The sequence below is a fragment of the Sander lucioperca genome, chromosome 2, assembly GCF_008315115.2.
Source record: "Sander lucioperca isolate FBNREF2018 chromosome 2, SLUC_FBN_1.2, whole genome shotgun sequence".
Classification (NCBI taxonomy): Eukaryota; Metazoa; Chordata; class Actinopteri; order Perciformes; family Percidae; genus Sander; species Sander lucioperca.
Genome location: NC_050174.1, coordinates 32493819 through 32512009, shown reverse-complemented (window position 1 = coordinate 32512009; position 18191 = coordinate 32493819). Strand labels below are relative to the sequence as shown.

General features: G+C 39.3%; 1 protein-coding gene across 4 annotated transcripts in view; it reads left to right on the top strand.

Moving 5' to 3' along the window:
• Positions 1-7812: 7812 nt before the first annotated feature.
• The window catches only part of cacna1ba (calcium channel, voltage-dependent, N type, alpha 1B subunit, a), a 189440-nt gene continuing 179061 nt past the window's right edge, over positions 7813-18191 (top strand). For all 4 annotated transcript variants that reach the window (XM_035996446.1, XM_035996445.1, XM_031300885.2 and 1 more), the window contains exons 1-3: positions 7813-7916; positions 9414-9566; positions 12362-12549. In XM_035996446.1, coding sequence (XP_035852339.1) covers positions 9440-9566; positions 12362-12549 — 315 coding nt within the window. In that variant the 5' untranslated portion in view covers positions 7813-7916; positions 9414-9439. The remainder of the gene's footprint in view (positions 7917-9413; positions 9567-12361; positions 12550-18191) is intronic.

Here is an 18191-nt window from a genome sequence, read left to right as displayed (position 1 = left end):
TTCATATACCACATTAGGGGTCACAGTTCAACTGCCTCATTCTGTTATTAAATTGTTAAGAAATGATTGTAACATTGCAAAGGAATGATATGGAAATTTTAATTTAAGGGTAAAACCTTTTTTAAACACTAAGTCCTTGCACTATAATGATTTAGCCTAGCCTAGCCTAGCTAAATAAGCTATCTTAATAAAGTGTTGGATAAATTACCTCCACTTTTAAAAAATACAAACAATGAACACATAGTTCTAAATAGTAATTAAGTAATCATATAACCTCTTGGACCAGTAACTGAACTATATTTGAAAAGATTGGCCAAAAATTGAGAGGCTTGTAATAGGAGTCAAATGGTGTAACCGGTTACACCATTTGACATTTCAATGTAAAATCAAATTTGTCAGTGGACACATATATCAGCATATGGCCTTGGTGTAAATAATCAAACATCATTTTTACACTAAATACTAATTTTTATTCAAAAGAATGTTTTTTGAATGTGCTATTTGACATGTGAACCAAAGAACTGAACTTAACCTAAAAATGTCTTATTAACTTATATTTATCAGATAGTTATTAACCTTGTGATGCAGCAGTTATGCTGATCAGGGGTCCTTTTCTCTGATGTAACTTCCTGTCATGTGGTCTTCTTGCTGATTTCAACAAAATGGCACCTTAAATGGTGGTTACATCCATAGACTGTATATAAGAATGGACCAACAGATCCCGTTGCTGTGGACGGAGACCAGTGAAGGATATTAGAAGCACTTTTCCGGTGATGGCTGAGCGTTACTGCGCAGACTCCAACTGAGAGAGACAACGTAAATGTGACATGAGCAACCTGTCTGAAAGTTGTAAGTCTTCTGGTAGCTGTGCCAAGAGAAATCTCAATCATTCCCAATCTTGCAGAGACGGAGAGCGTAGGTATATGTAAGGATATAACATAGGCACAGGCTAATTATTGCTAACTAAAATGCTAGTTAACATTAGTAATTCAACTTAAACAGCTAATGTAAGTCGAAACTGCTTGAAAGCTTCACCTGTACTATACGGTAATTCCTCTACTATGCGACAGTAAGTCGCGTGGTTATGACACAATCGTTAGCTTATTTTTACAAAAACGTATACTACGGAGCCATAACGTGAGATACAAGGTAATGGAGCCTTTTATACATTGTCGTGTTTCTTTAGAAATAAACAACGGACAAATAAAGTCTTTAGACGCTTCAGATGTGAAGTTATTCGCTGTCAAAGTGACGTCAAAATGAATGGCAGTCAATGGAATGCTAACGTCGGGTGATCGCTTTGTAGCATCAAAATGGCGCCATAGGAGGTTCGCGCTCTGAAGCGAAGCTTACCCCCTTGGTTACACCACTTGACATTTCAGGAAGCTAGCATGAACCTAAATTATTAAAATAAATATAAGCATCATTTTAAAATATATTGTAAATACGTATAATAACCTTTAATTTAGGTTAATGCCCAAGTAGTTTATGGGATCTTTTATTAAGAAATTTGACCTTTTTAAGCAAGATAAAAATTTTGGTACAAAGTTTTGACGGTTACACCACTTAGACATTTTTGCCATTAATCGCCAATTATTCTCTTAAAATTAATTAAAACCAAACTCTTTGAAATATGGCCTCTAAAAAAGTATGTATTAACGTAATTTGTTTGTCTGTTTTTTAAATTTAATGTATTTAAATGTAATTTAATTTTATAGACACAAAAAAATGGGCGTCACGTCATTGACAGGTAGACAGGTGAGTGGGTATTGATACAAATTTACTTTTAGGTTTTATTATTTTAGGTTTAGCCTACTTACAGTAATGAGCGTAACGGTATCTTTCCCAGTCAGGTGCATGTGCTGCGTGTTGTAACACATCTCTGCTGTGTGTGTTTGTGTGTGTGTGTGTGTGTGTGTGTGTGTGTGTGTGTGTGTGTGTGCGTCTATCTTCCAAAATGTAACGCAAACGAATTGTGCTTGAAGCTGCAGGCCATCCAATTATAACGACCTCATCCACATTGTCAAAATCATTTAGATATTGAGCCATTACATTTAAAATCTTTTAGATAACAGGAGCCTATAGGCAGTTACACACCAACCAGACGGCCGACCGTTGGCAGAAAAGGCAGTTGGACTGATCAGTCTCCCCGAGTTGGTCAAAAAAGTGCCTCGGAACACACCAAAGCGACGAGGCGTAATACGTCTCCATAACAGCAGGTGGCGCTAATCTGTATTGTCGCCCAAAAAATGAAAACCAGCAGCTGATTGGACGAACGCGTCACATGGATCTGGCTGTTGCTTCCGGATTTTGGATTTTTCAAACGGCCATTACTGGCAACTCATTCAGATTACGATCTCATATTGTACTAAAATAGTTCACCGAAACGTGTTTCTGAAAACATTTTAAGCGAGAAATAGGCCATGCAGTTGCTGAATCGGTCTTCATTTCAGATCGACAAAGGTCAGTTTAAAAGATTTTCGTCCGATTTTGAGAGGCTTAGTCACGCTCATCCCGCTTGCCATTTCCGGGTGAGTCCCGACTGCCCTGTCTCCGACTGAGCATGTCAGGTTGGCCAAAATGAAGGCCGACAGCTCCTCCAGTGGACGACGGCACGGAACACACCGAACAGACTCGAGTCACTGACCTCGCCAGACTGTCCAATGGCCGATTATCGGCCCAGTGTGCACCTGCTTTATGATTTACTGTAGCCATCCTAACAACACACTACCAGATAGCCTTTTTCTAGTTTCCCGTTTCACTCTCCACAACGCTGTCTTCGGGCAAAAAGTCACGTCGTGAGATCAATGAGAGTTAGCTAGCTAGTCTGTTAATGTTTCTTGTTTTGGTGTCTGCGTTTCAAAGCCATCTCCCGCAGTGACGTTTTTGGTGGAGCTGGTCGTTTAAAAGTCGACTCGGAAGAAAGCAAAGGTTTTGACAATAAACTACATCAAGACAACAGTATGTGGAGTTACACTGGACGGGCCCAATAACCTCTGAATAGTTCTACTTGTTGTTAAATTGCAATGTGAGCGACAGCCAACGGGGGGTGCATTATGTCGGCAGGATCATTTAAAGGCCCAGACACACAGAGCCGACGGCCAAACGTCAGCAGAAAAGGCAGTTGGACTGATCAGTCTCCCCTAATTGGTCAAAAAAGTGCCTCGGAACACACCAAAGCGACGAGACGTAATATGTCTCCATAACAGCAGGCGGCACTAATCTGTATTGTCGCCGAAAAATGAAAATCAGGCAGCTGATTGGACGAACGCATCACGTGGGTCTTGTTTCTCCGGAAATTCAAAGACAGACTGTCATGGCAGCTTGTTCAGAATACGATCTCATATTGTACTAAAATAGTTCACCGAAACGTGTTTCTGAAAACATTTTAAGCGAGAAATAGGCCATGCAGTTGCTGAATCGGTCTTCATTTCAGATCAACAAGGGTCAGTTTAAAAGATTTTTGTCAGATTTTGAGAGACTCTAGTCACGCTCATTCCTCTCTCTACCTATCAGATGGGTCATTTGAGTTTGACTGCCGATTTGACTGTGACCCATCGTGATCTGTGTCCCTCCTGTTAAAAGCGTAGCGCCCCCCTCCGTGGTTAAGGTTAGGGACAAGGGTTTGGTTCAGGTTGAGGTAGAGGGACACCAATCTCGATGGGTCACAGATTTCGGTGTAACACCGGCAGTGCCCGCCCCGCCGATTATACATGTCAAATCAGCCAAAATGAAGGATGACGGCCCCTCGGACGGACGACGGCACGGAACACACCGAACAGACTCGAGTCACACCGAACAGACGAGTCAATGACCTCGCCAGACTGTCCAACGGCCGATTATCGGCTCTGTGTGTCCGGGCAACCACGACTACGATTACAACGACTTGTGCGTCAGCCCTATTTCTGATAGCGTGGCGGATGAAATTTTGCCATGGCGCACTGCCACAATAAAATCAACATAGAGGAAACACTGGGTCATTATGGTATATGATTACAAAACTTTGTACTGAGAGAGTTTGATAACATTCAGATGTTGCTGTTTCAGATTCCTAATATGGGTCTAATGAAATTAAACACAACTATAATCAGTTGACTTGTGGCACAGGTTGAAAGAGACACCACAGACTGTATAATATTAACAGTCTATGGGGTACGCCGTCGATTCGACGCAGAAGCATAAAACAGCCTTTAGGTATGCACTGGTGTAACGTTAACCTGTAAATTACCTTGATCAAATCATAAAACACTTTCTTTGCCCAAATGGCCACCAAATGGACAGATATAAAAACGTACACGTACATATTTTATTTCAATTAGCCTATAGAATACTGAAAATAAATGTAGGCTATGCCAATTACAAATCCTCAGCTGGATCAAATCCCTCTAGGTAACCCATCTCTTCATCTGTGAGAAAACTCTCTGCTCCTGATTCTCCATCGTCTTCACTTTCCAGCTCTGGCCCTTCTGGTTTATCTTCTTTTGTGCTGTATCGGACGATTGATGCCATTTTGTAAAGCAAAGATGGAATACAAATGTCTCAAAAGCAGTCAGTAACGTTGGATGTTAGCCATGGATGTATTAAGAAAACGGTTAGCGCTCCGAACATTGACATATCCACTCCGAAGTGTACTCTCTTCTTCTTCCTCTTCTTCTTTGATTTAATTCTTCTTCTTCTTTATGGTTTATTGGCAGTTGGCAAACAACGATGTGGCGCATTACCGCCACCAACTGGTGGAGTGTAGATCAGGACATCTAATGTGTACAATACAACTAAAATAAAATGATAAAATGTGTCCAATTTCCCTCATTGCCTTTCTTATTCATGATTTGGCCTCATCTTTGCCAAAGGGAACTTTCATTATTTCAATTATTTAATTTCAATGCTGTCTTTGCAATCTTGTCTGTTTTCTCTTTACCCTCCAGGCCATAAAATTGTACAATGATTCCAACTCTTTGTACTCTCAACATTATCGTAAATATTGCCAACAATGAATCATCTTTTTTTTAATTTAAACTATTAAGAGCTGCAGTAGAGTATGAACAAATGACTCCCTCAGGCCTTACCTCTTCTAGCCATTGAAATCCTACAATTATAGCAACTATTTCTGCTGTAAATACAGATAATATCATTAATTATTTTGCTTATGACTATATCAATCTCAGGTCTGTACACTCCTATTCCTACAATGGCTGAGAGGCTCCTTTTCTTCTGATGTCACTTCCTGCCCATTTCTGTGCCAGGAAGTAAAATAAAACCTAATAAAATGTTACACATAGCCAAATAGAGTCAAGAAAATGGTTAGCAGTTATGATAAGAATACAGAAAGTTTATCTCAATAATATCATACAAACCATTAATTGGCTCAGACCAGATAAACAAACTGTAAAGCTGATTGAGTGCAAAAGTTCATTATTGACTGTGGATATTTAGTAGTTTGATAAAACGTTCCATTCTTAGGTTACATCATGACAACTAAGTCATCTTCTTTACAACTAAACTCCATGCACAAGACTATGAGATAAAAGCTCCTGATTGAAAGCTCTCGAAAAAGTAAGCAGATATTGAGTTACATTTTTTTGTCAAACTTCAATAATCCAAAAACCTTTTGACTATTGATATGTTTGTTAACTGCTGGCGAGGAGGTATGAGAATTCCAGTAAAAATAGCTCCTGCATTGAGCCGTTATCAACTAGCAAATAGCTGTACTTGTTCACGTGTTCAACAGCAGTTGCCCTTTCTACCCTTCCTACTGCCATCCACCTTGGTGGATTTGTGTCTACAGTGGAAACAATTGAGGTGGCGCTGTCTGAAAGTATGTTTTGTCATGCTAATGTATTGATGTTCTTAATAGAGTCGTTCCGATACAATTTTTTTCATCCAGATACCGATTCCGATACCTGAACTTGTGTATCGGCCGATACCGAGTACCGATCCGATACCAGTGTGTTAACCCTCTAAAATCTAAGAGCATTTTCTAGATTTTTAGATATCTTCTTAAAATCTCCTTTTAAGGGTATTTTCACATAACCTGATCCCCATGTGTTGCATATCAAAATGTTTAGAACAAACTCAGCCTTCTGTACAGTGAGGCCCAAATGTATCCTAGAGCAATGAAATAATTTGGCCCTAAAGTTGAAAAGTTGAAGTTCGTTTTTTGGAATTCCTCAAATTTCATAAAGGTGAAAACGTGTAAAAACATTGTTTTAGTGCCTGAAATGAGTTTACAAAAGTCTTGTGATATATGAATAAAATAGTGAATAAATGTATAATAAATGTCACTAACATCACTTTTTGAGTAGGAGTATTGTCTGTTGTCCAAACATTGTTGGACGCTCCAGCGCGTCCTTCGCCCTCAGAGGGTTAAAAAAAAAAAATGCATATATATTTTACTATGTTTCAACAGTATACTACTATCCCTGTATGGATGTTATACTGTATGATTGCTATCATTGTTGTACAGCCTGGCTCAGGTTAAACTCTTTGTGAAACATGAACAAACACAAACAATGAACGCCACAGAACTTTCTGTTATTATCCAGTTTGACAGTGAGTCATAACGAAAAAAGAACATGAATAAACTATGCTTTAAAGTAGATTTCTTCAGGGCTAAATTACGTGGTATCGGATTGTGCATAAACTCCAGTATTTGCCGATACCGATACCAGCATTTTAGGCAGTATCAGAGGCTTTTCTGATACTTGTATCGGTTTTGGAACAACTCTAGTTTTAAAGCTAGACTTAAAAACTTGTTTTTGTTACATGGAAATACAAGTGAACATCATGTAGACATATGACACAGCATAAGACTAAAGAAGGTGCTAGACTTAAAAAAGGAATGGGCATAATGTTTGGCTTAGATTATTTTATTGTTTCCACTGTATGGTAGGCTCTGCTCGACTCGACTCACTACTTTTCTGTTTTTGTTTTCCACTGCGCATAATAGGCAGGATTCTCTGCTCATTGCCATAGCATGTGAAACTGCTGTAACATCATCTTCAACGCAACACTCGCCGAATCCTTTCATCTGCAACCAAGTGATGTGAAGTGAATTAGGCCTTGACAACAATACAGAGAACCTTCTGTAAATTATCTGTAAAGTGTCCTGAGATAATGTCTGTTATGATCATCTTTAATACGATATTCACTAAATCCTTTCATCAGCAACCAAAAAGAACATCTGCACTTCAATTGTACGCTGTAGTGTACATATTCGCTGTAGTGTACGCCGTAGTGTAGGCTACACCGTAGTTTTGCTGGCTCCATTTTAAAAATAAATGATCTCAAAGTAGTTGAAGCTAAAAACTGAGTGCTTTCTGTTTACAAGTTATGATTTTGTTAAAATGACTAAATACTGTTTAAAGCCCCTGATAAGTCTCAGGATTTCAACCAGAATTTGTCCGTGTGCGGTCAATCAGTTATCAACATACTGCATCATTAAACAATATTTCGGTTCACACTTTATCTCATTGCAATGTAGTTACAGTAATGCAGTAATATTTCAATACTGTTCAATAGTACAATGTACTGAGTAATATTTATGGATATTTATATCTTTTCAAAGCTGTTATTAATAATATGAGATGTTCTAATTGTGAGCAACACTGGTACAATATTATTTGCATCAGTTCACTAACCATTGTCTCATTTTTGAGTTTGTCTACCAGCCTCATGAATTATTTTAAATGATTAACTGCTGTTTAAAATCATACATGTAGCACCTATAATCATATTTTCCTACAGATGTGTTTTAGACAAACAGCTGCTGACTATGACATGTAGGCTACCTGTAATCTTGATCCCATGCTGTTGTTGTGTGTGCAGGATCTTGGCCACTGTGGGGGCAGATTTTGATCTAAGAACACTGAGGGCAGTGAGAGTACTGCGACCGCTCAAACTGGTCTCTGGCATTCCAAGTAAGTTAACTTCACATTTTAACATTTTTTTTTGTAACTAGTATACTACTGATAATAATACAGCACTATCAAAAAGATTCCAGAAACAGAGTTTAAGTCAGGACGCATTTAGCGCAGCTTAGCATAAAGACTGGAAACTGGCTAATTAACACTTTGTGTCTAATTTGTTTAATCCGCCCACACTGGGAGGATGGATAAATGGTTGTTGGGTAATGTAACTCCCCCCTTAAACCAAATAATAATAATAATTATAGTAACATTTCTAAAAAACAACTAAATGTGTTTATCAGTGAGCTTAAGAGGAGAATTTTTCAACTTTGGAGACAGACAGGCCAGCAGTCTCCCCTGATTCTTGTCTTTATGCTAAGCTAGGCTAACCAAGTCTTGATTCTGGCTCAGTACTTAACACACACATGAGATTGGCATTGGTCTTCTCATCTCACTCTCAGAGTGTATGGTTTCTACCTGTACCTACATGTACCAGAATGCATTGCATCCAAGAGAATGTTGAAACCATAGGCACACAACAGACCATTTGACTTGTCATAGCAGGAAAAGCTCAGGGGCACATTAAGCCCTGACAAAATGTAGCAAACGTCGCTGCTGATTGGGTAACATCTCTTACACACCCACCAAATGAGAGAAAACATACCTTAAAGCTTTTTGCACAGTGCACACCATTTACACCTTTCCAAGGAACATGTCGTTTAAGCCGGAAACTGCCGCAAAACGGTGCACACCATTTTGAGATTGAACGTGCCCCAGGTGTAACGATGGCTGCATAAAGAGGCGCAGTCCTTCTTTATTACGGAAAAAAAATATGTACTGTAGTGTATTGAGCCGTAAATTAGGCCTATACATAGGCCTATGAAATGACTTATTAGCTACATTCATGAAAACGTTAAATCAACTACTAAGTACCTCAGCTTCTATGATGACTGAAAATTACATTGGTAGGATATGTCACTACCTAGTTACAACAAAACAAACTACCACCTCTCCCAGAAAACTGCTAACATGATGACAGACTAAATGAATGAAGTGTAACAAAATTGCAATTCAGTCTGATTTTCGAGCTTGTGAACCAAACTTGTCTCAAACTAATTATCTGCACTTCTTTCATTCATATATGTGAGAATATCAGCAGAGGTTAAAGTGAATAAGGCTTCGACAGCAATACAGAGAACCTTTTGTTAATTATCTGTTAAGTGTCCTGTTATGATTTGACACGGCAAATAAAATTTAATTGAACCTTTGCAAATATTTGCATTTACAGACATGCATATACTAGGATTTATCAATGTAATTAAGATTAAGAATTTAATTCCTTTAACAATCTCTACCTTTGTGATCCGGCAATACTTCAAGAGAGAGACTCTCTCTCTCTCTCTCTCTCTCTCTCTCTCTCTCTCTCTCATCACTCCCCAAAAAAAGGCAAACAAAAAATTATTATTAAAATAACATTTTACAAAAGCATGTTTTTCTTGTCTGCATCAGGTCTCCAGGTGGTATTGAAGTCCATTATGAAAGCCATGGTACCTCTGCTGCAAATTGGCTTGCTGCTCTTCTTCGCCATCCTCATGTTTGCCATCATCGGCCTCGACTTCTATATGGGCAAGTTCCATCGCACCTGCTTCAGAATAGACACAGGTAAGTAAGAGGAGAACAAGGGAAACAAGTTATTGCTGTATAGGCACACGTTCATCGGACCTTAATCATCCTCACCATCATCATTGAGGCATTTTTTTTATTAATTGTACAGTGACATAGAACGTGATCCATTTCTGCTCTTTGTTTACTATGATCCAGCTGTCAAAAACATCATATTGTTGAGTAACTTATTGAGGCACATGCATGCACGTAGGCTACACCCAAGTTTGAAAAGGCTCCAACTCCCCAAGACAGATCTCTTTTTTACAAGAGGGTGCCCTCTCTTCTATGATATATTCCAATTAGCCTCACATTTCTCTATGATATTATATGTGATCAAAAAAGAGACAAATGGCAGACCTGCTTCACAGCTTTGTTTTTTTTTGAAGATACAAAATTACTGGTCTAAAATATTCAGCTCTAAACACCGTCTGAAGTATATATCTGAAGCCGGTTCAGGGACGCGGTAGGGTTGGTGGGAAGGTGGATGTATTGGTTTTGTCATTTGTTTCTTCATCAGAAAGTTGTAAAACAAATTTAAATTGAATAGCCTGTATAAATTGAATATATATTCAATTTATATATTTACTTTATAGTGACATGGTATTTTCAGTGTCAAACAAGATAAAAAATTAATAGAATTTGTATCGTCATGATTTAAAATGCAGTGAATAATTAAAAAATGTTTTGTTTTAAAAGGACCTGTTTGTTATTAGATTTCTTAAATTTTTTAGCCAAATCTCAAAATTGTCATTAGTGTGACCACCTCAAGCATGGTTACAACTTTTATGAATTAGAAAGAAAAGCATAAGAATATTGAATAATACTTCAGGCAGGCATAATGTTACAAGTGTATATTTTAGTAAATTACAATCATTTCACGTCCTGCGGTGACAGACAACTTTATTTAGTTAAAGGACCCCATTAAAAGTCATGATCATCTTACTGGAGCCCCCTGTATAGCCGTATAGCTCATGTTGTGCGCATGGTAAGTGTTCAAATATTTAACTTTTTTGAACCACGACTAAAAGTGTTGTGTTTTGTTGTCCTTTGGTGTGACAGCTCTAAATTATATACATCTTTTTTTAATAAAAACTGTAGGTAAACTACACAATTATGAAAAATGTTTGCAAATACTAACTGCTAACGACAGGTTAGCTAGGTATGACCAGAGCATGACATGGTCATTAACGCGTTATTATGGAACCCACTGCAGTTCTAACTGACACTAAAAGCTGAAACAGATGTCACACAAGAGGACAAGGTCTCTTTAAAAAGCATTTTAAATAATTATATATATTTTTAGCGTCTTTTTATTCTTTTTTTAACCATTTTCAGTGTTTTTGAATGCAATTATTACATGAATTACAATATTGTCAACTGTTACAAGTGTAATGAAAATAAGTAACGTTATATATTTTTGAGGGAGAGATAATGTTATGACTAAGAGAGAGAGGGCATGGAAGTATAAACACAGAAAGGAGGAGGAACGACAGAAACTAAATTGAAATGAAATGAAAATTGCAGTAATTATATACTTAATAAATGCTTAAAAAATATACTTTAAACGACTAATTCAGATATGACATTGGGTCAAGCATCTGTTTAGAAACAATTCTTCAAATTGTGTTTTTAAATTCAATTAAATTAAATACACATGAATTAAATTAAGAAATATATTTTTGGTGTTAAGTCCTAAAAATATTATAAGTCAAGGTTCATTTTATTGATTACATTTTTTTAAAGATTTTTTTTTACATCACACCATAGAACACATTTACTGTATAGTTCAGTTAAAATGTTAAAAAAAGTAGGGCTGCAACTAACGATTATTTTCATAGTCGATTAATCTGTTGATTATTTTCTCGATTAATCGATTAGTTGTTTGATCTATAAAAATGTCAAAACATGGTGAAAAATGTGCATCAGTGTTTCCCAAAGCCTAAGATGACGTCCTCAACTGAAGATATTCAGTTTACTGTCACAAAGGAGAGAAGAAACTATAATATATTCACAGCAACCTGAAATCAGAGAAATCTTATTTTTTTTAATAAAAAAAATGACTCAAACGATTAATCGATTATCAAAATAGTTGGCGATTAATTTAATAGTTGACAACTAATCGATTAATCGTTGCACCTCTGAAAAAAAGCATTAAAAAAATTACCGAAATAAGTGACCCCTTATATTTGATTAAAATAATTAGATTTCACAATAGATTTCATAAATATGTGTATTTTGTCTTCGCAAATGGTGTTTAAAAGAAACGATTTTTCACTGCATATTTGTCAACTTGGAGCACTCGGGGCTGTAACCCCTAAAACTGGGAAAGTGGCGCCAGCTAATTCCAGGAACAGCATATGAGACCTCTTTTCAAAAGAGCATAGTCCTAGGAACAGCTAAGACACTGCATAGAACCCTCAGAGGAGGGATTACTAGAAGAATGACACTATGGACAAACACAATGTCAACATTAGGTAAATAAAGTGCAATGATAAATAACAAATGTGGATCATAGCAGACGTTGAGCATAACGTTCAGTCAAACATGTTACTGTTTGTATCAGCAATGAATAGCCAGCGTCACTTGAACTCTAATAGTAAGTTACTGTGAACAATAACAGGAAATGTATTTGCTTGAGTGTGGCCATTTTGTGTATCATTGTAGTAGAACCCATATATTGTGCATAAGAAGGCATGTTTTTCTGTATCTATAACTAAAAGGTACTTTTACATAATACTTCCCCAGCCTTCTTAAAAATACCTCTGCATGTGGTGTGTATGTTTGTGTTGTAGACGAGCAAGCTGCAGATTTCCCATGTGGCCTGGAGGCTCCGGCGAGGACCTGTGCCAACGGCACCGCCTGCAGGGAGTACTGGATCGGACCCAACTATGGCATCACCAACTTTGACAACATCCTCTTTGCTGTTCTCACTGTTTTCCAGTGCATCACCATGGAGGGATGGGTGGACATTCTCTATAACGTGAGTCCACTTACAAAAACCCCCACATCTGGGACTAAATGCTGTTTGTAAAGCACCATGTTTCATAGGGGCTGGGGGTACAACCAATCAGAGAATTGTGGGCCAGATAAGCCACTCTCAACCACAAACAAGAGAAACGTTTATTAACATCCCCAAAACCAGTTGACAGCAAGGCAAGCTGGTACCACATATAACAAACCCAAGTAGGCTACACTTTATAAGCCCAAAGTAACCATAAAGTGGTCTTACCTTATCTAATGCAGTTCCACGACTCGTGTGAAATTATCCATGATATCAGCAAAAGTCTAGTGTATTTTTCAGTTCAATTCAGGCATTAGAGAAAGTGTCTTGTTGTACATTAGTCCTCAGTTTATTTCTAATTCCGGCATTCTGCCAAAAACCGATAATCCATATAGCCCAATTTATGCTGTACAGTACCACCACACCCTCCCGTAACTAACGACTCAGCAGTGTGGCTAATGTTAACAGTGCAGCCTCCTGACCTACACATTGGGGTTATATGGTTATATACAGGGGTTAAATTGGGATTTGGTATGTGGGGGGGGGCTCTGCCTAGAGGGGTCCGGGGGTATGCCCCCCCCGTGAATAAAAAAAAGAAAAAAGAAAATCATTAAATGGCACTTTCTGGAGAGTTTTGTGCAATGAAATGGAGAAATCGAGTCTTACATGATATGTTCAAAACTGCACGGTTAAGAGTCTTGCATTGTTGTAGTATCAACAGGTATTACAGCATTTACATTACTGTTAATCAGTCATCACTTGATTACACATTGTATTACCTTCTTATGATATAAGAAGTGACCCATACAATGTGCCAAACATAACGTGCCACATGAAGAGACAGTGCAGCATATGACAGTAGCAACAGCTGACAAGATTTGGGTCTGTGGTGACCAGCTCCACCTCACACAAACTTCCTTCTCCCATTCTTTCTCTTTAATACTACAATACACACACACACACACACACACACACACACACACACACACACACACACAGCTGAGTGGGGCTCTCCGGAGGCGAGCCGTGGCTGGCTTGGAGCCCTGCCGCTGGAGGAGATGCGACGGCGAGGACCGGTTCAATGGCTTGGTCAGCGACATGAACTCGTAGCGGTCGTTGAAGTTTCCGAGCACCGGGCTTCCACCGCTGCGAACGGGGTTTTTAGCTTTAGGAGAAGGCAAATCTGTTAATCCTGCCGACGTAGACACTTGCATTATGTTGACCCGCAGTGGTGAATTGTCTGCAGTAGGGCTGCACAATTAAACAAATTTTAATCACAATCACGATTTTGGCTTCCCACGATCAAATTCACGTGATCGAGCGATATTTAAAATGCTTCATTCCGTTCATAGAACGCTCTGTATCAAAGTTTTTTTTTTCCAAAGCTCTGTAAACCACTCTCTGATCACGTGCCTCCATGAGCCAATCAGAGTTGTTCCCTGCACCGCACAGCTTAGTTTAGATGTAGACAGTCACAGAGGACAGAGTAACGTGAGGAAAATTCCACAACAGATACACAAGTTCACGCGCCAAATCCCGGGTGGCGCCACGACACTACACAAATGCACTTAATTTCCGCCGGAAGTGGTTTGCGCAGCGTCTGCCGGTGTAAATACAGCGATTTCGATGCTAGCTTGGGAACACGGTTCTACTACTTTAACTGGAGATAGCGTTACTCTCCCCCACCAGAATTAACACAGTCTGACGAGAAAGAGGCAAACTCCATACCCAGTGAAAGTCACCGTTTCTCGGTTATTGGACGACCGGGGCTCCACGGAGCTCCGGAGCTGGCTGGCTGCCAGCTGCCGGCATAACTTTCGTATATTTACAGTTTGAATTTCGTCATGCCACGTATAGAACATCTACCCCAATGTCTTATAAAGCTAACTATGGTGTCCGATTTCAATTTAATGCATTTTTGTGAACATTAGGAGTTTCATTTCAGAGGTCTAAAAGGAGGCTAGCTAGCTCTCATTGATAGAGCTCCATCCAGCCGCAGGCTCTATCAATGAGACTCGCGGACAAGAGGCGTTTATTTCCCCGATCGTTTGTTTAAATAACTCAACACACATATCCATTATAAGATTAACTGGAAACTGCAGTAATAGATTGCGGGCGTAACAAGCTCGCTGACCGCGCTATCACTCACACACAGCGGCCATTTAGCAGGAAGAGTTAATTAATTGTTATATCCTCTTTGTCACTGCGATAATCACTGCTTTGTCGGCACAACGGAGCTAGCTAGCAAAACAAATCCGGCTCAAAAACATGTGTATAGCAGTCGGTCACAAGGTGTACCAGTTTACCAGTAAACGCAACATTTTGTCCCGTCTGTGTTGTTTTTCACAACAGCAGTGCTAGTTTAAGTCTTTTAGCTCATAGCTTTAGCGGCAGACTGTTGTACGTCCGGTCTACACGCTCACACTACACCGTTTAGCTGTCAGTATTTTAGCCGTGTTTACTACTGTAGCTAATGGTAGGCTAACGTTAGCTGCTGTGTAACGTGTTTACTAGCGGGACATGCAGTGATGTTTCTGTTGCCTCTAACGTCTGTTTTGGAGCATCAGAGCGCAACGCAGACATTTAAGTGGCACCGTAATCCGCGTTGCTATTTCATCCGGTAGATACCGGGCACCAGTGCCCTATTGGCACCGGATTTTAACATGCGCCGTTAACATGAACAGAAAATTGCGTTGCCTGTATCTTTTCACGGCAAACGCGTATGTTTGGAAAGCGGTCGCACAACAGCTGAAATGGCATACTCCTTCATAGTATCCTTCAACAAAGGAGGAATGTAGCACAGTATGGATGTATTGGCAGGAATGTAGCACAATATGGATGTGAAAACAGTTATAATTAGCCTATGTGACAATAAAATTTGTTTTGGTTAAAATCAACAAATAATCGTGATAATTAATCGTGATCAATATATTAATCAAAATAATCATGATTATCATTTAGGCCATAATCATGCAGTCCTAGTCTGCAGTGCTGCACGGGTTGTTGCTGTGTTCCAATTGTTCTCATCTCAGCTCCGCCGAGACAAAATAGACACGCCATTTCAAAAATCTTTCATTTACTGTCAGAAATATTGTTGTATATATACAGTATATGTTTTCAAAATCATCACTTTAAAATTTTATGTGACATATTTCCAGTAGGCAACTGACTGCAAGCACATCCGGACACAAACGAGTAGGCTTATGTGCCGGGGCTGAGCCCCGGCCCAATTTAACCACTGGTGATATTTAATTTTGGCATACTGCACTTGACCTGCTATTGGAACATACTATTTTTTTCTGGCTTACTAGTATTATTGTATATATAGTATGTAGTATGCAATTTGGAATGGAGGGGTCATCTGTCCATCCCATGCCGCAGAGGGCTGCTGTCCACCTAGTGGCCCCCTATGGTTGGATGGCAGGTTGTGGGCCGCTCACATGCACACACAGATTGGGTAACCTTAGAGAAATGACAACTCACAATCAACATATTCTTTTAACATCATGAAAAACAATGTTAATTACTCCTAACAAACGCAGCTTCTGTATTAATGGAAACACAGTGCTGGCACCAGCAGGACAGATTTGACTTAGCACCCCCCTGTATTCCCCACATGAGCCGCTTTCCGACCGGAGGGATTTTTGCTGTTCCTAGAACATAACGTTCCTAGAACCCTTTTTTTCTCGTGTTCCGACTGGACCAATTTGGGGATTATTAAGTTCCTCTTTCAGCTCCTACTTCAGGGCAGGGTCTTTTCCCTTTTCCCTTTCCCGCATGTGGTGGTTAGATGGCTGTGTTATAATAACAAAAGGTCAGTTCCTGTGGCCACTTGGCCAGTGCGAATGCATGGCAAAACCGGTTTTGGGGGAGAGTAGTTAGAACTGTTTAGAAGTGGACTGTTCCTATAACTACGTTCCTGTAACTACTTGGTCGGAAAGAGGCTATTGACTGCCACTGTATAAGAGTGCAAAGATCCGAGTAAGGAGGAAGATATCGTTGTTTGATTGGGTCCTAAAACACAGGACTTTTCAGCAGAGGAGTGGAGTTTATGTCCCAGAAGAAGTTAAGGGGAAAACACAAGACTGTAACCCAGGAAACAGGTGTTCGTGTCCCAGGTGTACTATTTAAGGGTACTGGTGTTTTAACCCAAACTACAATAATTTTTCTATTCTTAACTCGACATTTTGGTAAGTAAACTTAACTATCGTCGCCACATGACGGTTACCTTTTGTTTGCTAAACTTAATTGAAATGGCCACTGAAATGACTTTAACCTCACGATGCACTTTACCCGGCTCACAGTAAAATAAAATAATCTAAATTTAACTGTAAAGACCGCTAAACTTAACTGTCATGTGACCGGTCATCCCGTGAAAGGGCTGCAGTTGCTGTAATTTTGTAGGATATCATACAAATTTGTGTGCATATGTTTTCGTATGATATCATATATTGTTAAAATTTTTACTTCACAGTGTCAGTGTGAATGTACAGGCTAGTCTGTCCTGTGCATCGTTGCTGAGACACTGTTCTTTTCCTCATGTCTGCTCCTTCCCCTCCCAGCATTACTCGGGGGAATGATTAGAGGCAAGCATAAGAGCCTGTGGAGGATGACTCACACACAGCCACAGCTCCCATTAGGACCACAGCACGCCAACTTAACTGCTAGCATGAAACAAATCACAGTGTTCTTCCATTTGCATAAAGTCAGAATTATATTATGTCAAGGAAACAATTATGCAATAAGATAAATTAGTAAACTGCTGTAGTGGGAAAAGAATGAGTGTTTAGCAGTGTGAGCTTCATAGTAGGATTGAAAGAGGGAAACAGAAACAGAGTAAGAGAGAAAGGAGAGGAGGGAAGATACAGTCATTTGCTACAATAAATTTTTTCCAGTGCAGCAATGGTATGCACATTTTACATTTAAATTAGCTGCCAGTTGGATGCCGAGTTACCTAAACTGAGTCAGGAAAGTATGGGTTGCAGCATCTTCAGTAGACATGTTGATCTCTACTGAGATCAGAGCCATGGGATAGTTTGTGATCCCTGCTGAATACTTATTGGCTGTTACGGTCTGCATGCTATGGCAGGGGCGGATTTAGTCATTTTGGGGCCCAAGGCAAACACAGACATGGGGCCCTCTACATCTCATGTTTCCCCCCTTTTGTCAATCCTTATTTTTCTAAGAAAGTCCTACTTGTAACTTCTCTTCAGCAGTCTTCACACAGCAATGATGTCTAGACTTCGGGGGTCAGCTTCAGGTAGAAGGTTTAACAAACTGAGTCTAACCCTGATGTCTGAGTTGATTTACCCTGAGATGGGAAGATTTTTCGGTTCCAGAACAGCTGATATGAGTTGATTGAACCAACTCAATAAAAAGGCAGCATGAATGGAGCCATGATTCTACGATTCACCATGGTAACAACCACAAACAAACGGGTCGGCGGAAATACTCATGCGCACAAACAGCGAGTTTGAACATGTATTTAGTTAAAAAAGTAAGACGGCGGCTGCTGCTGCAAAAGAGAGAGAATTGGTGTGGGAGAAAATTGCTGCTCGAGTCAATGCGTAAGCATTAAAAGTGTATTAATTTCATATTTAATCACAGTTAACTTATAATAT